This window comes from Watersipora subatra, chromosome 8 (genome assembly GCF_963576615.1).
Source record: "Watersipora subatra chromosome 8, tzWatSuba1.1, whole genome shotgun sequence".
Lineage (NCBI taxonomy): Eukaryota > Metazoa > Bryozoa > Gymnolaemata > Cheilostomatida > Watersiporidae > Watersipora > Watersipora subatra.
Genome location: NC_088715.1, coordinates 2,905,577 through 2,932,715, shown reverse-complemented (window position 1 = coordinate 2,932,715; position 27,139 = coordinate 2,905,577). Strand labels below are relative to the sequence as shown.

Genomic DNA, 27,139 nt, shown 5'->3' with positions numbered 1-27,139 from the left:
TGATATTAGTGTTGCTGTAGGAGCTAAGCTTTGATAATCATCAGTACGAAGTACAGATAGCTATGCAGGGTGGTTGAGTAGGCGCCCCTTTCAATTAATGACAGATGTATTTTATGGCAGTGTTGGCATCACACTACCAGCATATAAACATTGCAAAAGCTTCAAATAGCACACTACTGGTGGGATATGACACCCTGTGTGTTCTATTAGCATTTCAGAAGAAGTCATGGCTGTAGCAGGTTTGCTGTAGCTGCCTGTTTGACGCCCAGAGGATGATTATACTATCAGGTATGTATGGCTATAATAAGTACGTCAACCGGTAATATAAGGTAGTATTTTGCACCGCAGTCAAACCTAGACCGTTGACATACCATTTTTTTTGCCTGTGGCTTAACATTTGAGCAAATGTTTATTTCAACAAACAACGTAATTCCAACATATATAACAAATAATAACATAGATATGTATGTATAAGTTTTTATTCGGATTAGTAAGTCTTCAAAAAAATTATGCTTTTCGTTACAAAAACAAGAATGAGACAAAAATCAGGAATTATTGAGAGAGCAGAACAAACTTGAAATGTTTAATAATTTACTTTAAACTGCTTAAAACAGCATATTAAAAATATGTTATTTTAATATGCTGTTTAAAATGTTATGAAAGAGGATAATATTGCGCGCTACAGCAACAAGTTGGTACATATATGACAACTCAAACAGCCACGGGAATAAAATTATGATTTAAGTTAATTGAATATGGTCATTTATCTAGTGTAAGGTAAAATAAATTATGGCCTGTACGTCTGTTCCTTGTCTGTATGTTTGTCCCTCTGTACGTCTGTCCCTCGCTCTGCCATCAACATTGCTGGATCAAATCTTCCATGTACATGTATGTCTTTAACATAAAGTAGCATTACTATGATTCGCTAATTATCGTTTTAATAATTTGTTTTTTCCAATAATTCAAACTTGTGCATTTGCTTGTTTCATAATCTTTATAATGAATATATTTTATAACTTGATGTGTTTATTGAAAATACTTATCAATGCTTTTTCATATTGAAACTGAACAAATACAATAAGTTTTCATATAATATTTGCTCTAATATACCAAAACCGTCAGCATATGAAACAATTATCGAGATAGATTAAGTTCTAGTGTTGAGGTTTTACAAGAACACATGCAGGAGTTGACAGTAGAACTGAACCTGACAATCAGGCACATAGAGGATGATGCTGTGAGCTGACCATAACAAGAATATTAACTAGTTGTTCACAACTTGCTGAGTTAGAGAAATGAACTGAACTAATCTGGCCCTGGCTTGAAATGTGAACTAAATTCATGTCAAATATAGCCTGAGAGTTTGTGCTGGAACTCTTTAGCCTTCATGTAAAAGTATGTTATTATTATGGTTATTTCAGGTGCTGAATAGGTTCCACCTATTCAAGTGGAACCTAGGTTGAAAAAACCAAATATTCTGATTTTTTTATTGGTCAGTGCTAGCTGAAAGTTCTGAATTCTATTGATTTTAATTTAACATTTAAACAACGATAAAAGTAAATTAGACATATTGATTTTAGGTTGACAAAAACAGAGCAGAATAGGGGCAGCCTTGGTGCCATTTTATATGACTTTTTATATAAAATTATATAGTTTTTTATTTTTGGTCAAACCAATCAGAAATTCTGGCTTTTCAGTAAACTGTCAACATTGGCAGCAAAACTAAGATTTCTATTAGCTTTTTATTGTATCAGAAAACATTTGTTTGTTTTATGCGACTTGCTACTTTTGATGCTTATGAGGATGGGCGTTCTCCCTACCACTCTTCAAAATCGGGTATAAAATTGAAATAGCAAATCTTTTGAAACTTAGACTACCAAGCCGATGACACCAAAAACTGTTTTCTGCCATCATTTATACATGCATGTATTATCACTTATAATCGCTTATCACTTTTGAGAAATTTTATCTTGATGAATCAATACTTTAGCACCTGACCTCCCAGCCCTAGAGCTATATATGTGCATCACTGGCTCCTAGCATTTCATTGTATTTTTTATGAAATTTTGCTTAGAACAGAAATGTTAGGATTTCATCTACTCCTTTCCCACAATCTAAAATAGAAGTTGTGATATAACTGAACTCCACTGCGATGCCCCAAGCACAATGAAAATCTGTATGAGTACTTTTTTTACAACATACATTATGACACACGCTCAGCAATGGTGGTAAGCTACAATAACAATCCGATCAGCGTTCAACGTATTTTATTAGGATATCCTTCTCATAGAGAGATCACACAGTTTATCTAAACGGCGAATGTGTTTATGCAAACACTAAGTTTGCTATGAGATCCGCTTTTAGTCAAAATATGCGCTTATGGAATGTACGTATGAGCTCACTATCAGCAGTCATCATGACCTTTCAATTGGAATAGCTATTCAATTGTATCCTCTCTGGCTAACCTTACCATCATTGTCACAACTCTGCTATGCAATTATATCCTCTCTTGCTAACCTTAGCATCATTGTCACAACTCCGCTATGCAATTATATTCTCTCTGGCTAACCTTAGCATCATTGTCACAACTCTACTATTCAATTATATTCTCTCTGGCTAACCTTACCATCATTATCACAACTCTGCTATGCAATTATATCCTCTCTGGCTAACCTTACCATCATTGTCACAACTCCGCTATGCAATTATATTCTCTCTGGCTAACCTTAGCATCATTGTCACAACTCCGCTATGCAATTATATTCTCTCTGGCTAACCTTAGCATCATTGTCACAACTCCGCTATGCAATTATATTCTCTCTGGCTAACCTTAGCATCATTGTCACAACTCTACTATTCAATTATATTCTCTCTGGCTAACCTTACCATCATTGTCACAACTCTGCTAGGCAATTATATTCTCTCTGGCTAACCTTACCATCATTGTCACAACTCTACTATTCAATTATATTCTCTCTGGCTAACCTTACCATCATTGTCACATCTCTGCTATGCAATTATATTCTCTCTGGCTAACCTTACCATCATTGTCACAACTCTGCTATGCAATTGTATTCTCTCTGGCTAACCTTACCATCATTGTCACATCTCTGCTATGCAATTATATTCTCTCTGGCTAACCTTAACGTCATTGTCACAACTCTACTATTCAATTATATTCTCTCTGGCTAACCTTACCATCATTGTCACATCTCTGCTATGCAATTATATTCTCTCTGGCTAACCTTAACGTCATTGTCACAACTCTACTATTCAATTATATTCTCTCTGGCTAACCTTACCATCATTGTCACAACTCTACTATTCAATTATACTCTCTCTGGCTAACCTTACCATCATTGTCACAACTCTGCTATGCAATTATATTCTCTCTGGCTAACCTTACCATCATTGTCACATCTCTGCTATGCAATTATATTCTCTCTGGCTAACCTTAACGTCATTGTCACAACTCTACTATTCAATTATATTCTCTCTGGCTAACCTTACCATCATTGTCACAACTCTGCTAGGCAATTATATTCTCTCTGGCTAACCTTACCATCATTGTCACAACTCTGCTAGGCAATTATATTCTCTCTGGCTAACCTTACCATCATTGTCACAACTCTGCTAGGCAATTATATTCTCTCTGGCTAACCTTAACGTCATGGTCACAACTCTTCTATTCAATTATATTCTCTCTGGCTAACCTTACCGTCATTGTCACAACTCTGCTATGCAATTATATTCTCTCTGGCTAACCTTACCATCATTGTCACAACTCTACTATTCAATTATATTCTCTCTGGCTAACCTTACCATCATTGTCACAACTCTGCTAAGTAATTGTATTCTCTCTGGCTAACCTTACCATCATTGTCACAACTCTGCTATGCAATTATATTCTCTCTGGCTAACCTTAACGTCATGGTCACAACTCTACTATTCAATTATATTCTCTCTGGCTAACCTTACCATCATTGTCACAACTCTGTTATGCAATTATATTCTCCCTGGCTAACCTTACCATCATTGTCACAACTCTGCTAAGCAATTATATTCTCTCTGGCTAACCTTACCATCATTGTCACAACTCTGTTATGCAATTATATTCTCCCTGGCTAACCTTAACATCATTGTCACAACTCTGCTATGCAATTTTATTCTTGTAAGAAATGCTAACGTAAAGTCTAATTTATAACGTAAAGTGTCAAGTCAGTGCAAGTTCTAAAAATCGATTTAAATAACGAGCGTCCCACTGTTAGCCTTAAAAATATCTATTTTCTTTCTTCCCGCACTTGGAAGAGAAAACGGTGTATATCAATTATATATACTAGCACCCTCGGTCTACCGTGCCGTGAGAGGTTGTCACGGGTTCCTAGCTGTACAATTATTCACAAATACCTAAATCAATTGCGGTCGATTGGTTCAAATATTAGAGTGTCGGTCTACCAATTTGAATGTCACATATTGGTGTTGTCACATATTGGTGTTTTGTTGAAATCAATCATTCATCTTAACCTTTAACCCTGGCTTCGGACAAACGGACGGACAGACACCGCTTTCACATATACGTATATACTTTGTTTTAATTTATTTTAGACATAAAATATTTATATTTTTTCCACCATAGACATTGTTGCCTCAAAAAGTTAAAAAAAGATTTAAATTGATATTTAAGGTGCTCCCGCCCCTTAACATAAAATTACCATAATCATGGACTCTAAACCAGAGGAAAGTGAAAAAAGAACCAAACCATTAATAACAGTTACCGTACAGTCATCGAATTGATAAGTTAAGTCTGGTTTTTCTTTTTTTTCAAAGGCTAAAGGAGGGAATTTGGGAACAACTTTGAATGTGTCGGCTATTTACATGTATTTTACTATTCGTATAATATAAAATCACTATAATTTTAATATTCCTAAAATGGATTAGAAATGGATTATTTAATTTGTAAGAGTGTCTACTATATTTGGTGTCTGCTATAATAGTTAACTTTGATCTATTGACCAATTGTTAATAATGCAACTACTGCGTGAGTTAAGTATTCTTGAAAATTGCATAGAGAGAATAACTCCAATCTTATGTATACTCAATACTACTTATAAACTACAATGCTACTTATCTCGTACTCTATTCCGCAGTAGATGTATGTTCTCATATTTTGTCATGTGGACCCAGAGTACTCGTAGCAAACTCCAAAGTACCTTTATTGTTCTTTCTAGGCCTGCACATGTGCGTAGATATCCATCCTGGATTATAATGTTTGCATTTAGCTTTTTTGAGCCTGTGTTCTTAGAATATCGCAAATCTTCAAAAAGATCCTTAGTTTTTTTGAGCTCAAATGTAGATCCTGATGTGAAAGGCTGCAACCCAGTCAATGCACTGTTTCAAAACACTTAAGCATATAATCTTTGTTAGCACAGTGCACCCCAATGTTACCATTTTGATTCGTTCCAGGGTTGGCACCATATGGTGGAAAATCGTATGTATGGGTATAGAAACCGTAGTAATTATAGAACGCAAACATCCCCTGGTAAAAATCGTCAGAATTTTATATAAATTCTAATAAAAATACATAATAAAAACAATTAGCAAAATAGTATGTTAACTTTAGTAGCTTTAATTAGAGTAACTTTATTGTATTTAGTGTATTTAGTGGTTATGATCTGTAATAAAATGTAACATTATAATATACGATGAGCAGTACGTACCTTAGGAGTTCTTAACTTCAAGACAGACGTATGTAAAACATAAACTTTGAATTCATCTCAAACAAGTTTAGCTTACTAAACACACACACTTGAGGCTAAGTTTTAGTATATATTTTTAACTATTTTCCTGAATTTCAACTTTTTATCACTTATCGTTTTTGTTTTTGCTCTCACTATAACTTTTAGTGATCCTGTTTAAAACCTTTTTTCAACCCAATTTGGTAAGAAAACCGGAACGATGATGTTTTCATAATGAAGTGGATTTTTGTTAGCAAGTTAAAAAAATTTGTCTGACCACTGACCTTTTGTGTGAAGAGGTCGCAACTCCAACGTTGTTGCTGGTTTTAATGAGAAAATGCTACCGCTTTACTCATGAGAATTGCTGAATGGAGAGAAATCAATCACCATGTCTCTTTCAGGCATTGTGAAAATATTTTCGACAAACAGGATTTCGATTTCTTGGTTATTTTGACGTACATAGTGAGCACACCAACAGCCAAATTTGATCTAGGGCGAAAATTTTGTTGAATTCGTATGGTGAAATAAGATTCGAACGGCGAGGTAAAAAATCATCACGTTCCGCTATACCAGGATGATCGTATCCTGAGGGTGCGATGAATATATATAAATACAGTGAAACTCGGATAACTCGCCCTCAGATAGCTCGGACACATGGTTAACTCAAACGGATTTGTTTGGTCTGTTCCCACGCAATGACAAATTGCTTTAGATGACTCGACCTTAACTTTGTTAACTCAAACAGTTTTTTGCCCAACGGCTACCGAGACTTTTGTTATCGCTTTAGAATGTCACTTTATTCCAAGCCATAGAGATAAATTATTATCACTATCGGCAAAGTATTTTACCAAAAACATCTGTTTTTGGACGGCCCTTCAAAAGCAAGGAGAAGCGAGGTAACCCTCGGATAAACTTGAAAAAAAATCGGTGAAATTGGTTTTTGTAAAAACGCTCAAAAGAAAAATGTCTTTTTTCTGAGAGTTTCAACTGCGATCAGGTTTTGCCTATTTTAATCTGAAAACGTCCTTGCAGTCACATCACCTAAAACAAACAAACCAATCTTCAGTAATAGGAAAATATTTATACTTTCTAATAAAAAATGTTAAAACTTTACATGAAAGGCCTCTTATTTGTACTGATAAATACATTCACTTGTGACAGTGTTGTCATAACTTGAACGCTCTAATAACTCGAACACTTTCTCTCGGTCCCATGAAGTTCGAGTTAGCCGAGTTTCTCTGTATCTTGCTTTCTGTATAAGCATCTTGCTTTCACAAATCCTCTATCACAGTAACTTAGACTATGCATATATATCCAGACTAGGGCTGGGCCGGTATGGAATTGAGTGTCGGAGAGGGTATCCATCTGGTTTTTGATCAGTATCGGCGGTATCGGTATCCTCGGTTTTTGCAGGTTCCGGTATCCTATTCCGGTATGAGATGGTCATTATTGAAGGTCGGTATAAGGTTTTTCTGTCTCAACGAAACACCTTTGTTTCTATCAATTGAATTTTAATTTAATTCAATTTATTTCGTATTGTAAGTTTCGTTTTGTTTTATTGAAAAAGTTTTGTTTAAAAAGAATTATTGATTAAAGTTATCCTAAACTATAGTTCAATTGATATGAATTCATCATATTAAATTGACTTATTTGTAAGTCTCACCTGGAGTCTAGGTGAGACTTACAACTTAGTCCAGGTCCTGGACTAAGTGGTCCCTGACTAGAGTTGGGTGATGATGTCGATAATGAATACAGTTGATTGTCATGAGCCGCTCTTAAGTGAGACATCATGTTGCTGGTACTCCCTGTAACCTGCTTTATCTTTTTATCACAAATGAGACATGTGACACAGTCTTCGATTGTGTCTTTAAACTTTGAGCCATCCTTGGAGAAGAACTCCCACACTTTAGATGGTGGCATAGCTAAATAGTACCGAAATGCAGAACCGCCAACGGATAAAGTAGCAATGCCGAAAATTGTGAGTTTTTCAGGATACCGGGAATCCTTCGGTTCGGTTTGAGCGGATAACTCCATACCGACCCAGCTTGAATCCAGACTAACTGTGCTACCCAGTGTTGCCTGGTTAATAAAAATCAGCTTATAAACAATTAGAAGTAATGAGAGTTGCCTGTCACTTGCTATTAGCCTGGCACATTGCCAATGGAAAATTTGAGTACGCTCACTAATGAGAGCTATTTGTCTCAGTGGCGGTATGCAATCACCCTACGTAGTACGCAAAGCCGATTGGGTATTTGGTCCCATATAGCGACATATATCGGCTTGTGTATGAAATCAATCTCTGTGGCCTAATTGGTACGGCGTCGAACTGGTGATTGGGAGGGTCTGAGATCAAATCTTCTGCGGTATGGATTCTTTATTTTAAGATTTTAATAACTATAGCCGGAATGCAGACAGACACACATACTTTGAGAAATATATATATAGATAGAAGATATAGATGGTGGGCTCATTTCATGTGTCATCAGGTAGAATAATTTTGTGTCCTTTGCGTGACCTTCAGGAGCGACTCACACAAATGTGGTACAATGTTTTCCCCGAATCATTTGAATAATATTTATCATGAAAACATGAAAACATGAGTTGACTACCAGTAAACAAACCGAGTTCTACACAGGATGTTGAATGAACCTCTATTCCTACATCTGCACACTGTACTACCAGTAGCATGCCTGCAAGACCTATATTGCAGGCATGTTAGCTTAGTATTTACCAAGCTGCCCTGGGCCTAAAGGCATGCCCTGGATGAGGCCTAGACTGTCTGCAGGTGTACAGCCCCTCTGAAGCGCGGCTTGCTAAAATGGGGAAAAAGCTGTACTCAAATATAGAGTGGCAAATGCCAATACTAGCCACTTTGTTTTTTAGCCTTAATTTGAATTCTAATACAACAGTCAAGTCGATTGCAGTGGTATGTTATTATGCTGGGTATGATAGCAAACCGTCTCAAAAAATAAATGTTCCAGAAGTGGGTGGTGTATGCAAAGTATACCGCCCTCCCTTACCACATTTGCCAGTAAAACAGGCTGTCAGTGTGTTTCTACCGTCTATTATGAACTTGTTACACTAACTAATGGGTTTTACTCAATTATATTCTTGTTACCATGTTCTTCTTTCCTTTAAATCAATTTGTTTGTTTTTATATTGATATTGCACTTTGCGTCTTGGCATCTTAAGTATTGCTTAAAACAGCCCTCTGCCTTGGCCTGCTAATTGCTTAAACCGATAGAAATGGTTTTTGCTCATTTAAAAACAAATTAGCCAGATTAAAGATAAACAATTTTATCTAGAAATATTTCGAAACACTTTTACGCTGAAGCATTAGAATACTGCTGAGTGTTAGTTTAATAATGTTTAATTTCATTTCACTTTAATGTACTTTATAGTATTGTATCACTTTTCGTTGAAAACAGTGGTACATGTATTATATTGAGCTCAGTTAATATCACCATGATTAATGTTTATTTAACAAAAAATGTGGATAAACACATGGATATAATCAGCGGTGCTATAATAAGGCACCTACAATGTAATGTTCGCTGTATGTTTTATGGTGACACCTGTCTAGTTGCTAGCTATGACTGTCACACTAATTCGCTTTACCTCATGACATTATGCGCAGCGTTGTGTGCTGTGCATAATGCACTGAGTTAGCACTCGTTTGCGAATAGCGTACTGTACCTTATACCAACCTTATACAATACCTTATACCATGTAATATTATTTGTATTTGGCATTTCCTTATCAAGGATTAGGCTTATTGTGTACTTTATAAGTTGTTAATATAAATTATTTTATTATTTTACATATTACTATAATAAATAATTTTATTTCATAAATAAATTTATTTCATAAATATATAATGAATTATATAATATAAAATAATAATGATATCATTATAAAGTATAATAATAAATGACACTATAATAAATTTTTTTATTATTTTATACATTACCATAATAAATTATTTTATACAATAATATAATAAATAAGTTCATTACTTTACACATTATAGTAAGTTATTTTATTACTTTATGCATTACAATAATACATTTGTTAGAGAAATGTTACTGTTATTATATTAATTGATTGGTTCTAGTGGTGTGGACTCTCTGGATGTTTATTCCACTGACTGAGGGGTCCTTGACAGTAATAGAAGTAACAGCACCAGGAAAGGATCCATATACACCAGCACAGTCAAACAACTCCCAATATGACATACCTGCCAACTCAACAGTCCTGTTAAAATGTGAACTAGCACATGGGGAGGCAACCCTTAGATACCCAACAATTGATATAGCAAAGGTAGGTCCCTCCTAATATCCAAATCGCACTATCATTTTTTCTCTTTCTCTTTCCTATTTAACTGCTAAGTTATATTCGGAAATTTTGGAAATGGAAATTGATACTCAACTCATAACCACCTGCGTAAAGTGTCAGCTGGTCAGTCGCTTTAAGATTCCCTAAATGTAAAGGGGGTCATGATTAGACACACATGAGATGTTTCTGTTCTAGTTGTTTAAACAAATTTGGATATTTTATTTTGATTACACAATAACTGAATTAAGTCGCCTCTGTTGACAGTGGATGCTCGTATGTTTGACGATGCATCAGGAAATTCACAGTTGGAGATCTTTATGAATATTTTAATATCTTTAACTGAACACTTCATTTATACTAAGCGCATTTATTGTATGCGATAATAGCTTGTTAGATTCAATAGAGTAATATTACCCCGTTAAGTTCATGAAGTTTTAAGAAGCATGTAGAAGATAACTCCAAGTTTAGTATGACTAAATCGTCTCAGATATATTTTTAATGTTTTTCAATGCTACTAGATTACCATAGATAATTGTCATATTTCTCTAGGATATCTTGTAAAAAATGTAAATGCGTATGAATTATTTGATATAAGCCTTAAACGGAATTTCCAGTTTTTATTTTTTTAAACAAAGAAATGGTTTTGAATGTACCTTTTTTGTTTGTCTGCAAAATCGAAAGAAGTCTTGTGGAATAAATGTAATTTCTGTCTGCAAAGATTGACATAAAATAGATTTATACAATGTTGCGGCGGCCGATCGTCGGGTCCAGGGCCTAGTGAGGGAATGAGAGGGAAGAACTCAGGACAGATGCCAGGACCAAACTAAGCCTTGACTCGGCAGACGGAAACGCCCTCACTAGATCCCTTGGTCAATCAAATGGTCGGTTACCAAGTTGGCCCTACGAGCAAGGAAGCGGGGCTTGCTATTCCACGTAGATTATATAACACGGCACAGAAATTACAGAAGGCAAAGCAACTGGAAATCTCACATCGTACAGTTTACTGTTTGTTTATTTCATCTGTTAAACTGTACCATTTTATATTTGCAATAAATATATATTTGTAAAATATATATTTATTGCCTCTGTACTCAAATGTTGTGGTTTTTGTAGAGCGAGCAGTTTCCTTTACAATTTAAAAGATCGACCCTGTTGTGCCAAGTAGTGGCTGTAATGTTGCATAGCGGTAAATATGGCTGCCCAACCTCAACCATGCATGGCTGGCCCATCTGACTTTGAGACACCATTAATTTTGTGCAACAACTACAAATATTACTTTGATGTTCAGCAATGCTCAGAATTAGATATTATGAACTAAAAATGTTCAAACTTATGGAGTGTTATCAACCAACTAGCGTGCTTCGTAACTGTACGCTTTTACAAGTTTGAACTTGTAGAAGATTGATTCAATTTGTGTTATTGACCTAGGCTTGTTTCAACTTCATGGAATTTAACTAAACAAACACTCACCTGCTCTCAGAATACTATTGGCCAATTAAACTGCTCTCTGAATACCACTGACCAGTCAAACTGCTCTCTGAATACTACAGACCAATCAAACTGCTCTCTGAATACTACAGACCAATCAAACTACTATCTTAATACTACAGACCAATCAAACTGCTTTTTGAGTACCACTGACCAATCAGACTACTCTCTAAATACTACAGGCCAATCAAATTGCTCTCTGATTACCACTGAAGCAAATGTTCAAATAGGAGACAATACAACCAACCAAGTTTAGAACAACCGAAAAGGGCTGTATAGTAAAAAAAATTTGTTTTCATGAAAACGGCCAAACAGATTAATACTTTCTATGTTAAAGCTGCTTTTGTGCTTGAATTACGCTATTTTGAAACAAAAGTCTGCGTGATAGCATACTAGCTATAGGTTCAATGATGACCTTACAGTTTATTGCTTGTTTTTAGATGATCCATTTGAGATAAATTTGAGTTGAGAATTTAATTTATTTAAATTTGAAATTTTTTAATACTGAACAAATTAGTTTTTATTGAATTGAGTTGGAGTTGGCTTGCTAATTGAAATATCTCGCCTCATGTTTTTAAACTATTTATCCGTATGTTATTTATAGCCAGCACTTGCTAATACTGTGTACATTGATTCGAATAAGGAATTTGCCCGAGGTTGGAATTTGAAAAGTGGCTGTCACATGGCATGACTATTATTCAGTAACCAAAAATACTGTAACACCTCGCTAAACTCATCTAAAAACTGAAAGGCTATTTATTTCAGAAGTCTTGATGACATAAACTCATTTGTACCATTCTGGAACATTTGTACCTACAGAAACATTTGTATCATAAGGAAATGTTTGTATCATATGAGAACATTTGTACCATATGAAAACATATGTACCATATGGGAGCATTTGGACCATACGGGAACATTTGAACCTGTATCGCTGACTTTAAATTAAGCATTCCGTAAATGTAGTTTTGCCTCTTTAGCATCTCACCTCTGTCAGTTCTTTTATTATCTTATACTAGCCGAATGCCCTGCGTTGCTTGAGTATTAAAAGCAGTTGATAAAAATGACAGGTAAGGGAGTTGCCTGTCACTTGCCACTGGCCTGGCACATTGCCAATGACTAATTTGAGTAAGCTACTATCCATATTGCTAAACTTACTAATAAGAGCCGTGAGAGCAAACTTTAGTGACTTTTTGTGTAATTCAGAGTGCTATGCGTATTTTAACCTAGATAATGACTCATATCACCCAATGAATCCATTGCATCTCGTGTAGCTTAATTGGTTAAATTATTGCCTGGTGAATGGGAAGTTTAGAGATCAAATCCAGCACGAAGCGTATCTTTTATTCCTAGTTTTTAATAGCTATAGATGAACATATCAAACGACAGACTTTCAGATTTATATATGTATGTATAAAATGTAGATGAGCTATTGCAATAGCTTTGTATTTACACTTTATTCCTCCTTAATATTATTGTACATGTATAGAGAATGCTAGTAATGGTAGAGTATCAAACACGATTACTGCGTGCGTGTGAGATACATGAAGATAAATAGAGAAGGAGAGAGAGAGATTGAGGAGAAAGAGAGAGTAGAGAGAGAAAAAGAGACAAGAGAGGGGTAGCGAGAAATGTGCAGACAGGAAGAGGGAGAGAGGGAGGGTTAGCTAAATATAATGAATCCATGCTACAGCTTTAGGTTTCTGAATGTGGGCCTCTTTAACATGTTCATCTCTGTATATTACAGTACATGAGGTTTAACAATGACACAAGAGTGACCAAAGATAATGGCAGCCTGTGGATCTTGTCTGATGTCGAACCTTACGACACGGGTGCTATAGAATGCTATGATCCTGTGACAGATGTTATAGATGAATCAATCTATCTATATGTCTATGGTAAATTTAGCTGTGTTTGTTCTATTTTTAATCGCTGCTAAAGTGGTTCGAATTATCTCCCATGGTTTAATTTGTTGTCTACATTGGTTTGATCATTGGTCTTCCTTGGTTTAATTTGTTGACTTCTTTATATCAATTTGTTTCTCTTGGTTTAATTTGTTGTCTCCCTTGCATAAATTTATGCTATGACACAGATTCAGCCGGTTATCCAAATCTTCAGTACGCATCAGTATGTACTTTCTAAGCAAGAAAGATGTTTAGGAAGAATAATAGTGATGATGATGATAATAATACAGCGATAAATTTATTTTTTAAAAGTTACTTGCTATCATAAAATGGCATAAGTAGGAAATGATTAGAAGAAATATCCAAAACATTAAAATAGAGTATATACTAATACTGTTATAATTATTTATTACTCATTAATAATTACATGTATTACTCTTATTTACCTTTGTCTTAATATTGTTTTTTGTTATTAATAAGATAATACACAAAAGTCAAACGTTTTTGACATGATAAATTCGAGCAACTATTCAACTTGACAAAGTATTTTCAACGGTGTTTAACATTTTTCGAAATATAACATCAAGTCTAGTAAGTCTATTATGTTAAGTTTATTGAGTTCAAGTTGAGTTCATGTTAAGTTTATTGAGTTCAAGTTAAGTTCATGTTAAGTTTATTGAGTTCAAGTTAAGTTCATGTTAAGTTTATTGAGTTCAAGTTAAGTTCATGTTAAGTTTATTGAGTTCAAGTTAAGTTCATGTTAAGTTTATTGAGTTCAAGTTAAGTTCATGTTAAGTTTATTGAGTTCAAGTTAAGTTCATGTTAAGTTTATTGAGTTCAAGTTAAGTTCATTTCAAGTCTAATAAGTTCAAGTCAAATGCAAAAAGCTGGAAAACTCAAAAGCATAACATTAGACTACTAAAATATTTAAATGCAAGATAATTTAAGTTATTTCTAGTGAAAATTAAAGCAAGTTCTATGTACGTATATCTGTTTGACTCATTCTAACACTACATCAGAGTCTATACTTGTCTAACTTTAATATAAAGTAACAATACAAGCCTCCTTCTACTCATTATCTGGTTATTAATTTACTACTCATATAATTTAACCTTCTACATTCATTTTTCACTTGGTTTTTATATTATGTATTTGTTTATGTTATATGCGAATGCTTTAAATATATATATTATCAGTTTTGGGCTTCAATTTGGGCTTTATTCAATTTGGCCTTTGTGGGCAATTATTCAATTTTGGGCGAATTAGCAAAATACAATGCTATGGCATAAAAGTAATTGCTCCAATATGCTTTAATATGGTTTTAACTTGAGAAGTAAATGTCAGAATGTATTATTATATTATTATAATAGTATGGGTATTACCTTTATATGTTACTGTTTCACTGTAATTAATATTACATTAATGTATTATGATGGCAATAATATATATATATATATATATATATACATATCTAATAAAAACTACAGGTTAAAATTATTACTACTATTAGTTTCATGCAGTCGAGTAACAATGCGACTGCATGAAACTAATATTAGTAATGATTTTAATCGGTAGTTTTTAATAGACTTCATACACAGCTCTAATTGACTCAATTATTGAGCACTTACTTTACAGTGTAAACCACATATACTATATATCTAATATGTATATTGTATGTATATATATTATATGTATTGAATATCTTATATATATAATAAATCATATGTGTATAATATATTATATGTATATACATGTATGTTAGATATATATATATATATGTATATATATACTAATAAATTATTTAAAAGCAATACTTATCTTTTTTCTCAGCTACTGTCAGTTTCATGATATTCTCATTCGTCAGGCTGTGTTGAAATCCTAATTTTAGTAATACTAGCCCATAATTCTTAGGAATTTATAGTTTATATATATATATATATATATTGTATGCGCATTATAAGTATATTATATATATATTATACATGTATTACATATACTATATTATTAACAGTATAGTTACTATATAAGCAACTCATAACAATTGCAGATCCTAATGGCCCTCTGCATGTAGAGCTAAGAAAAAGCATGGTATATTACTACCGCATATACAGCTTTTTCCCGTGTCTGCCAACGAGCTCCATGACAAAGGTGCGCATGATTTACAAAGGTTTCAACCTGGAGGTAAGTCTCTAGCAAAGTATCAGCTACTAAGTTCTTTTTAAAAAAGAACATCAGGTTTGTATCGAGCTGATAGCTGTGGTACGATGAGTGAATTATTTTGAGACAAAAACTTTTTAAAGACGTTTCAGGGTGTGTTTTATATCACAGCAAGTATAACAAACTGATGTCCGTATGCTGATGACAGTCTCTTTCTCAAATAATGTTTAGACTCAACAGAGCATCTTGTCTTGAACGTATGAATTTTCGTAACACGAATTTTCGTAATTTTCGTAATTTTCATGACAAGTTCATTGCTTGCGCAGGCTTTTTAAAATTTGAAAAAACAGAGTTATATGCATAAGGTATTTATAAAATAAAGATTGTAAGAATTAAACTACATTAGAAAAAGGCTAACATTCCATGACAGAGAGTTTGATTAGAGTGTGAACACATGCGGAGTGAAAGCCCAATTAGCGAGAGTTTGTAAAATACAGCCCCTTACCGCCTGAGGGGAGCTGGTCTAATGTAATGATAGGGCCACTTGTCAAGCTGTAGTGCAGACATGTCAAAAGTCCGGCTCACCCTCTCGCGGGCCAAATGCGGCCCAAGGTCATTCTTCATCTGGCCCGCAGCCTCTGTCGTAAAATCAATACTGTCTGGCCCGCCTGTAGAATTAACCCTTTGAACCCTAATGGCCGATTTTCCAGCATTTCATAAGATGTGTCAACATCCCTAACGACTGGAATTCTGGCATTCACATAGCTTTGTTATAGATTAATTCTTGCACAGGTTGTTTGACCAAAAATGTCTCATCCATTTGTAACATTTTTCAAATATTTTCACTTCCTTCAATTTAATAACCAATTTTATTAGAATGGTATCGCAAAAAAATTGATACAACTCGTTTGTTGGTAGGTCATAAATGATTGTGATGCATATAAAAGGTTTATGATACTAACTATAATTTTTCATTATATTTTGAGTCATGAAATAATGATGAGCATGTGCTCAATGGATATAATGCTACTGTAAATGTTTTTACGAGTTTTTAAAAAAATCATACTAACTTTTATAGTTTTGGCCCGAATAATGGTGACACTCTGTTTTTTTCTGTTTGATGACATTTGATTTTGGTTGCTCAACCCCAACTGATGTTTACTTTACTGATGTTTTACCAAACATCATTGTATTATGAGCATGTTTAGTTATATTTAATAGAAGTTTAAAAACTTAGAATCGTTGGACAGATTGCTTGAGGTTACTGACACCACTGACAAAAACGACCCGGGTTCAAAGGGTTAATAAATTGGGCAGAAGCGCTGTTACCTGAATGTTAAACATTTAAAATTCCAATCAACATTTATAGTTACTGTCATATTTTAAATGAGCCCTGCACTTGTTGATATGCCTATTGTTTGTTCATTTTTCTGCACTTGTGTTTAAAAATTCTATAAATATTAAACTTATTGTTTCACGATTCAAATGTAATTTTTACCCAAGAGTACAATTACTTCTGATCAACTGTTATAAAAAAGTTAGTGTTAAAAAAGTGAAGTTTAGTGATTATTAAATTTCAATTATAATGTCAATGCAATTTTGATATGCATGTTTCAAATCAACCAAAACACATGCTTAATATAGCTGAAATTAAAATCAAAAAGCAAATAAGAAACACAGATTGGCTCAGTAAAACCTACTTAAATTAATTGTTGTTATATGTAAATAAAATGTCCGCCAAGGTTGGCCCCTGAATTTTTAAAACCTAAAATCTGGCCCCCTTTGCAAAAAGTTTGAACACCCCTGCTGTAGTGTGTCCAAAGGCACCTACCGTGAAGCCTCTATTTGAATGCCACCTTCATTTAAGGCCACCTTTAATAAAACGCCTTTATCGGGAAAGGGTTGAAATTACAGCGCCACCCTTTAATTGAAGGCCACCTCCATTTGACCACCGCTTTGACATTCTTCAATCTTTAGGAGTCAATAATAAAAAGTGATCAGTAGCAAATTATCCACAAAATGGTACTAATAATGACTCGGTTACATCTATAACAATTAATTATTTCATTATTATCATGGTTTTAGCGACCCAGTGCCTTCAGATTCGTCCATAATGTGGTTTATAATCTGACCAGAAGACTTTAAAATGTTTTGATAAAGGGTGATGATATTTGTCAAGAACACTCCAGTATAATAGCAGCCATTGTTATGGCAAATAAAAGTTTGTTTTCTAACTCTAAAGTTTTTGGTCTTTTCATCAATACTTTGAAAATGACAAAATAAGTATTAACTGCATCAGTCTATTATGTTCTACTCAAAGTACTTCTTGGTTTAACTTACTGATATTTTGATGTACTAGCTGAATGCCTGGCATTGCTTGGAAATCAAATAATTACTCAATGAATTTGAGGAACTTACCTCGTAAGCTAGTAGTCTAACTTTTTACTAGAACAATAGCGGTGTTTTAAGCCAGCTTAATAATCGTAATGATTATGCGTAACATGTGTAACAATCATTCGTAATGATCAACTGTGCTAGGTAATAACCCCATAAACATTAAGTGTGAGTATTTAGCGGGTGCAATCGCGAAAAGGATATACAGTACATAATAAGACCAATGGGTGTGATAGTAGACTTGCGATTTGAATGTCGTGCGTTCCAATTCAGTACGAAGGTGATTTTTCGTTGTCAAAACTACCGCTATCACTGGACAAATGACGAACAACAGACGAATGACAGACGACAAACACTAAGATTTATATATACATATAAAATAAATAGATATAGATATATAGATAATTGAAAAACAGTTAAGAAAACATTCTGACACCTAAAAATAGAGCACCATTCTCTATCTCACCTTCATTTGACCGCCACATTGACATTATTTTTACGAGCCCATAATATCATGTGATCAGTAGAAAAGTTTCTACAAAATCGTATTATTAATTAATTGTTTACATCAATAACAATTAATTCTCGTGGTGTCTAATTTTAAAGCTTGTTGTTTTATTTTTGTTAAGACTTTGAAAGCCACACCATAGAAATAATTAATAACTGCCTCAGGCTAATTATAATAGTTCTTTGTTTAACGTGGTCTTGATACTTCGAAGTATATGTGTATAAAAAGTGGTTTATATTTACGATGGTATAAAGGTTACGTTTAGCGAGCGAAACTTTTATGTGTTGCATTTGTGCTAAATGCAGTGCATAAAAAATACTGCTCTATTAAAAAAATCTTTGGATGCTAGTATCGACTAGCTCAGCAGTGCAGAAAAAAGTGGAGGCCAGAAAATATTGTGGAAGGTATTAGACAACTACAAGATGTTTGTTCCATCGAAAACAACAATCACAACGCAGCTATCCGAGCAAACGATGCAAATATTTTTGTTTTAAAAACGCTAATTTTTGTTTTTGCATGTAACATAAGTATGTCTTGTTTATTTCACTTGTTCTTGGATATATTATATTTGTAGCATTTGATCAATTATCATTATATAACTTATAAATTTACAGATTTATAGCATACTATTTAATAGCATCCTTGCAGTTATCTTAACACGGCTTACAATTGACCGATGCTAATAACTCCTCGTCTATTGCACAAAAAAGCTAGATTTGGCTGAAAACTTTAGCAAACACATCAATGAGTGCAATGATATTTTATTTAACATTGTTAAATATAGATATAAAATACAACTAGAAATTCCACTGTCATACAGCCCACGACCAAAGTGATATTGGAAAAAAGAAAGGGTACTGATGGTTGAGAAATGCAATATTAGCAGTCAAATAGGATAACTGCAATAGTAGCTGTAATGTACTGGGTGTTATTATATACAACAAATAGCAATAATGAAAGGAAAAGATTATATGTTTATATCTCTCCTCCTGCAAAAAAAGAAATGCAATATTGGCCAATATTAGAAGTAAAATGCACTGATATTATTAGAATAACCAATATTATTTATATAGTAATAATAAAAAACCAATGCACAATTTTGTTTACATTTCAAAACGGCATAGCTAACAATATCACGAAGTTGTGATATTTATATAGATTTTTAGAAAATCTGTACTATGTAGTCGTTGTCCTGTAGTCATCCAAACTTATAATTAATTATTGCAATAATCTCATTAAAACCGTTAGAAAAAATATCATCGTCATGCCTTTACTTACACTGCGTTAGATTTTTAGAAAGTCTGTAATACGTAGTCATTGTTTTGTAGTCATTCAAACTATCAATTAATTATTGTAATAATCTCATAAGAAACGTTAAAAAATATCATCGTCATTTGCTTTACTTATACTGCGTTGGACATCAGTTAGAATGGTAACATATTTAAAGTATTCAAATGTGTCGGCAAATGAAAATGAAAAAATTGAAATTGGCAAAAATGAAACGATTTCTGTACTCCTATGTTAATTGCCAAAACCTTCGGCAATTCAGCAATGCTATAGACTGGTGAAAAGGGCACGTTATTTTTTCGTGAAATGCCCGAGACTTCATCGTTCTATTATCTGTCCCTCGGCGTTTCAATTTTCGGTCTTAACTTTTATTAAACCAAGCTTTTCAAGTGTTTTGTGGCGATTTTCGTTGAAATTAATCTGTCTATTTGTGTATAATCCAATCAGATGGGTAAGTTTTAAGATAATACCGACGGTTTACAAAGATTTGGTAACATATTTAAATAGGTTTAAATGTGTTTTGTATCGTTATTATACTTTAACGACTTTACATAACGATGCTTAAATTTGTTGATGAAATTTCTTGACGAGGGTTCGTCTCATTGTTGATGAATAATTTTCGTAAGTTGTGTGCACATGCATTTATCATAAAAACTCCCACACTTCGCTCCGCTCGTTTGGTCGTGGGAATATGCTTTCAAACTTAGAATGAAATAAATTAAAAGCTCTAACAAACTGAAAGGCAGGAAACAGGCTATAATATCATTGCAAGTTAATTGCAAGCAATAGATATCAACTGGTAGAGAAAAGTCTCTTGGCTTTCCTAAGCAAATTTTATTTAAAGACCTTTGAAAAGCTGGAGGGAAGTTCACAGATTTATTTCATCCAAAAAGGTTTAACATCGCTTCACCAGAAAATTAAGGCAGATTATAGGCGACATTCGCTTCACCTGAAAAAAAGGCTAAATTTATCTTCCCAAAATTCTGATGAGCCATTTGAAAAATACAACGGCTGCCTCTATTTGAATGCTGCCTCCAATTGACCGCCGCTACAGAAAAAGGGTTGAAAAATAATGCGTCATGGCGATCAATTAGAGGTGTTACGGTAAGTGGCATTAGCATGCGCCGTCTGTAACTAATCGACTAATGGCTAATCTATCGACTAATACAACGACACTCTTTATCACCTCTAATAAAATGCCCATCTAGAGAAGGGTTAAATAATGTACGTAGTGCCATGGCATTCAAATAGAGGTTTTATGGTAGCTATGAGTTCAGATTTGTAGAGTTCATCTACTGATGATGATTTGATTTCACTTTGGACACAGTTTTGTCAGTGTTGATGATGTGTGTGTGTCCATGTCTTTTGAAGAATGTGTAGAGTTGCCACTCTACAGGATGTATCAGGGTATACATTCTGTAGAGTTGCCACCCTACAGGATGTATCAGTGGTAAACATGATGAGGAATATAATCAGAGGCAATTTTATCCGTGCAGTCAATAAGATGTTTATCATACCGAACTGTTTGGCTACCCGACCAGCATTTTCTCTGCGTTGTCGTTATCACAGATTGATAATATGCTGGTATTAGTAGCAGGCTGTATGTTTTTTAATTAACAGCTTGATTTTGACACTCAATGACACGTCCTGCAGGTGATTTCATTGAGCTTGGCGCAGGGCAAAGCGATAGTGGTCATGGCGTCTAACCAGTGCAAATTAAAATAGTCCATGGTAAGAAATTGTAGCTAGCTAATTAGAGTAATCAGCAACAACTGTTTTACGTTAGTCATTTATAAATGTACTAGTTGAATTCCCGGCGTTGCACTGGTATTAAAAATCAACTTATAAACAGTGACAATTAATGTAGTTGTCTGTCACTTGCCATTAATATGGTACATTGACTATGGCTAACTTGAGTAAGCTAGTAACCTATTGCTAAACTTGCTAATAAGAGCCGTGAGAGCAAGCATAAAATCATGTTGTGTCATTTGCAGAGCGGATGCGTATTGTCACCCACACAGCGACATAGAGGATATCGCCCAATAAATCCATCAATCTCGCTGCAACTTAATTGATTAGATATTTGTCTGGCAAACGGGAGGTTCCGAGATTAAGTCTATCATGAAACAGAAATTTCATTCCTAAATTTTAATAGCTGTGGCTAGACATACCGAAACACACTCACACATGGCTGGACATACCGAACTACAGACACACACGCACGCGCGCGCACGCACGCACACACACACACTCAAACATTGAGATTTACATAGATTTGCTGCTACTAACCACAACATACTCTTACAGACCAGAAGTCACTGTTCATATCACAATCAGCTGAATTCTACTTGTGTATAGTAATAATACTAGAAACACGTAAACTGAAACTTTGTACATGGTAAAAGACTCGGTAAAGTTCTGTCAGTTCTCTCTCTAAGTAGAACATGTTCATCACAAGTTAGTCAACATTCTGTAACTTGTTAATGACAGTTCCACATGTGTTTGCTGCAATCAGTCGTTTCTCTTATTGTTAGCTTTTTGGTCCCATTAAAACTTTTATATGTGTTTATGTAAAATAACAAACATTTAGTTATACATTTTTAAAACTTCAGATTTTTTCCAGAATTGACTTCACTTATCTTTACAATTCTCTCTGTACAATCAACTACAAGTCAATCAACTATTACCTTTACAATCAGCTATTAACTTTTCAATCAACTATTAACTTTACAATCAGCTATTAACTTTACAATCAACTATTAACTTTTCAATCAACTATTAACTTTACAATCAACTATTAACTTTACAATCCACTATTAACTTTACAATCAACTATTAACTTTACAATCAACTATTAACTTTACAATCAGCTATTAACTTTACAATCAACTATTAACTTTACAATCAACTATTAACTTTACAATCAACTATTTACTTTACAATCAACTATTAACTTTACAATCAACTATTAACTTTACAATCAACTATTAACTTTACAATCAACTATTAACTTTACAATCAACTATTAACTTTACAATCAACTATTAACTTTACAATCAACTATTAACTTTACAATCAACTATTAACTTTACAATCAACTATTAACTTTACAATCAACTATTTACTTTACAATCAACTATTAACTTTACAATCAACTATTAACTTTACAATCAGCTATTAACTTTACAATCAACTATTAACTTTGCAATCAACTATTTACTTTACAATCAACTATTAACTTTACAATCAACTATTAACTTTACAATCAACTATTAACTTTTCAATCAACTATTAACTTTACAATCAACTATTAACTTTACAATCAACTATTAACTTTACAATCAACTATTAACTTTACAATCAACTATTAACTTTTCAATCAACTATTTACTTTACAATCAACTATTAACTTTACAATCAACTATTAACTTTACAATCAACTATTAACTTTACAATCAACTATTAACTTTACAATCAACTATTAACTTTACAATCAACTATTAACTTTACAATCAGCTATTAACTTTACAATCAACTATTAACTTTACAATCAACTATTAACTTTACAATCAACTATTAACTTTACAATCAACTATTAACTTTACAATCAACTATTAACTTTACAATCAACTATTAACTTTTCAATCAACTATTAACTTTACAATCAACTATTAACTTTACAATCAACTATTAACTTTACAATCAACTATTAACTTTACAATCAACTATTAACTTTTCAATCAACTATTAACTTTACAATCAACTATTAACTTTACAATCAACTATTAACTTTTCAATCAACTATTAACTTTACAATCAACTATTAACTTTACAATCAGCTATTAACTTTACAATCAACTATTAACTTTACAATCAGCTATTAACTTTACAATCAACTATTAACTTTACAATCAACTGTTAACTTTACAATCAACTATTAACTTTACAATCAACTATCAACTTTACAATCAAATATTAATATCTAAGATAAATATCTAGCAAATTTAATTTCGATAAGAGCATTTAAAAGTGCTATTCTTTCGGAGAATTGCGCACCCTTTATAAAACTCAGTATGTCGTCTGTCCAGTTATAGCAAATAAAATCTAGGAATGAGAAACTGCGTCGCAGGTGGTTTGATCTTGGAACCTCTCAGTCATCAGCCTAGCGATTTAATCTACTACCACGATAACCAAGTCATAGACACATGCATTACATCTGTTGAAATAATCACATATGAAACTCCTGAGGTAATTTACTAGCACAGTTGACAGTGACAGCTTACTAAGCATACCTTTACTGGCTCACCAGGTAATTTACTCAAATTCACCGGGTAATTGTTGAGTTCATTCATTTTATTCATTCATTCCGCCTTTGGTAACAACATAAATCCCCTTTATGAGCTCTTGTCAGATATGATACAACATTGAATACTCATGATCTTAGTAAGAATGATACGTATAGTAGTATATAGTATAAGATGGTGAGGAAAACTGGTCTACTTATCTGTTAGTCTTGTTACTGCGTACTACTGTTACTGTCTTAACCTGTCACTATCAATCATCAGGCGACCACCTCCTGTCACTATCAACCATCAGGTGACCACCTCCTGTCACTGTCAGTCATTAGGTGACCCACCTCCTGTCACTATTAATCATCAGGTCACCACTTTCTGTCACTTTCAGTCATCAGGTGACCACTTCCTGTCACTATCAGTCATCAGGTGACTACTTCCTGTCACTGTCAGTCATCAGGTGACTACCTCCTGTCACTATCAATCATCAAGCGACCACTTCCTGTCACTGTCAGTCATCAGGTGGCTACCAGATGATTGATAGTGACTAGTTATGACACTAACAGATATTTATAGCTGTCTTCTTAACAGGCTTACATCTGTCTATATGCTGTATCGCGATTTATTTTATTGTATAGTCTACTTTTGTGCAGAATTAGTGTAATAATACATTACATCTGTTTTTACAAATACATGTAAAACATCTAGTTTGTTTTCCAATCTATCATTTGAGTTAGTGGGACTTCCCAGCAGCAGGAGATTGTTTGAGGAATGTAAATAAGCCTTGCTATCAGATAAGCCTTGCTATCAGATAAGCCTTGCTATCAGATAAGCCTTGCTATCAGATAAGCCTTGCTATCAGATAAGCGTTGCTATCAGATAAGCCTTGCTATCAGATAAGCCTTGCTATCAGATAAGCCTTGCTATCAGATAAGCCTTGCTATCAGATAAGCCTTGCTATCAGATAAGCCTTGCTATCAGATAAGCCTCGCTATCAGATAAGCCTCGCTATCAAATAAGCCTTGCTATCAGATAAGCCTTGCTATCAGATAAGCGTTGCTATCAGATAAGCCTTGCTATCAGATAAGCTTTGCTATCAGATAAGCGTTGCTATCAGATAAGATTTGCTATCAGATAAGCCTTGCTATCAGATAAGCGTTGCTATCAGATAAGCGTTGCTATCAGATAAGCCTTGCTATCAGATAAGCCTTGCTATCAGATAAGCGTTGCTATCAGATAAGCCTTGCTATCAGATAAGCCTTGCTATCAGATAAGCCTTGCTATCAGATAAGCGTTGCTATCAGATAAGCCTTGCTATCAGATAAGCCTTGCTATCAGATAAGCCTTGCTATCAGATAAGCGTTGCTATCAGATACGCGTTGCTATCAGATAAGCGTTGCTATCAGATGAGCGTTGCTATCAGATAAGCCTCGCTATCAGATAAGCCTCGCTATCAGAAACTATCTCGTTTAATTTTTGCACGTTCACATGCGAGTAGTGAATGAGATATATGCATGTAAATTATTACTCTTAAGTCTTAGCTAATGATTCTACTACTAGTGACTCCACTACTAAACTGACTGGTAGTTAAGAAATAGAATTCTACCCTAACATATGTTGTTTCTATTGCAGGCAGAAGGAGTAAGTATATGTGCATGAAGGTGGTGGATATCTTGTCTCGACTCTGCATGGCCTTCTCTCATATAACTTGGAGGCGTAGTTAATCAGTATTTAATTTCAACAGAGCTATCGATATAATAAATATAATAAATGTTGATATTACGACTAATTGCGACTTACTTTATACTGTTTGTCATACAGCTTGGACCTATCCAAAGTGTAGTGTGTCCATAACATATAATTTAGTAGAGTTGTCATCTTTTTTTCTCTCTTTTCTAGTACATAAGCACTTTAAAAAAGTGGTTATGGTTAGATGGCTTTTCGGACAACATCTACATTGTACATGGCTTTCATAAAAAACCCTTTTGTCAAACCAATCGACTAGTAAAAAATATCTGTGCAGGTAAATTTTAGAATTTTAACCTCATTGAATTAATTCAATCGTATTTTAGAACTTATGGTGTACTTTTTGACAAAAAGGTTTTTGAAACAAACATTTCTCAAACTTTATTGTAGGGTGGTCTTGGAGTTGTCTACCTTTTAAATTCATGCCGAATGACTTCTGATGTTCCGTCTTTCTGACTTGGTGCAACCATGATTTGAGAGTTGCACTACCTTTGAATTGCTATGCTCTCTTGTGGTAGCTTAGAATCAACTAGCCGCTTCAGTTACCTTTTAGAAAAACTAGCCAAAACTTTAACATAAATTTATTGTTTTTGCTACTATTTTGTTATCTTTATTATTTCTATTATTTTTAATTAGCACTATAATCTACCAAACTGTCGATTAAACTGCAAGACTACCCAGATACAGGACTAATTATGTTTGCATAAAAACACTTGATGTCTACCAAAGATCATTTCATGTTTTGACATTTTGGAATTCTGATGCTTTGAAAGAATGGCTTTGAAAATAGTGGTAGAAAAAGCCATCGCTGGCCAAGCTATTGTTCTAGGAAATAAATAGCAAAATTGTTAGCCCATCATATGGAGAGGCCAGGAATAAACTTGCTTACCGATGTTGGCTCTTGGAATTTTGTTTTGTTAAGCAATTCTAGTGGTCATTAAAGTGATGAGTGAATTTGGATATTCATTTTATTTATTATGCATTTATTTATTTACCATATTTATACATAGTTTTGTATAAACATTTAAATGTTATTAAGTTATATTGTGTATATAATAATCATGAATTTAATGGTATAATAATTAAATGATAATAGTTATATTGCATATTATTACTACAATTACTTATTCTTATCACATCATTATATTACATATAACATTAATTATTATATTACATATAATAATATGAATGTTATAATTAGGTTAAAACTTTTATAACCAATTTAATGTTATAATGGTTATATATAACAGTCACCTCAATGAAAAATATCAAAAAGGAAACTTTTCCCCGATA

At 33.6% G+C, this 27,139-nt stretch overlaps 1 protein-coding gene across 2 annotated transcripts; it reads left to right on the top strand.

Moving 5' to 3' along the window:
• Window positions 1-187: 187 nt before the first annotated feature.
• On the top strand, window positions 188-25,814 carry LOC137402119 (uncharacterized). Of its 2 annotated transcripts, none has more exons than XM_068088585.1 (5): window positions 188-288; window positions 9,850-10,055; window positions 13,306-13,456; window positions 15,510-15,643; window positions 25,733-25,814. In XM_068088585.1, exons 1-5 carry the CDS (start codon window positions 273-275, stop codon window positions 25,757-25,759), a joined length of 534 nt encoding a protein of 177 aa, XP_067944686.1. In that variant the 5' UTR covers window positions 188-272; the 3' UTR covers window positions 25,760-25,814. The 2 variants fall into 2 exon arrangements, with proteins under 2 accessions (XP_067944686.1, XP_067944684.1); XM_068088583.1 differs by lacking the exon at window positions 25,733-25,814 and adding an exon at window positions 21,803-21,988.
• The last annotated feature ends 1,325 nt before the right edge of the window (window positions 25,815-27,139 follow it).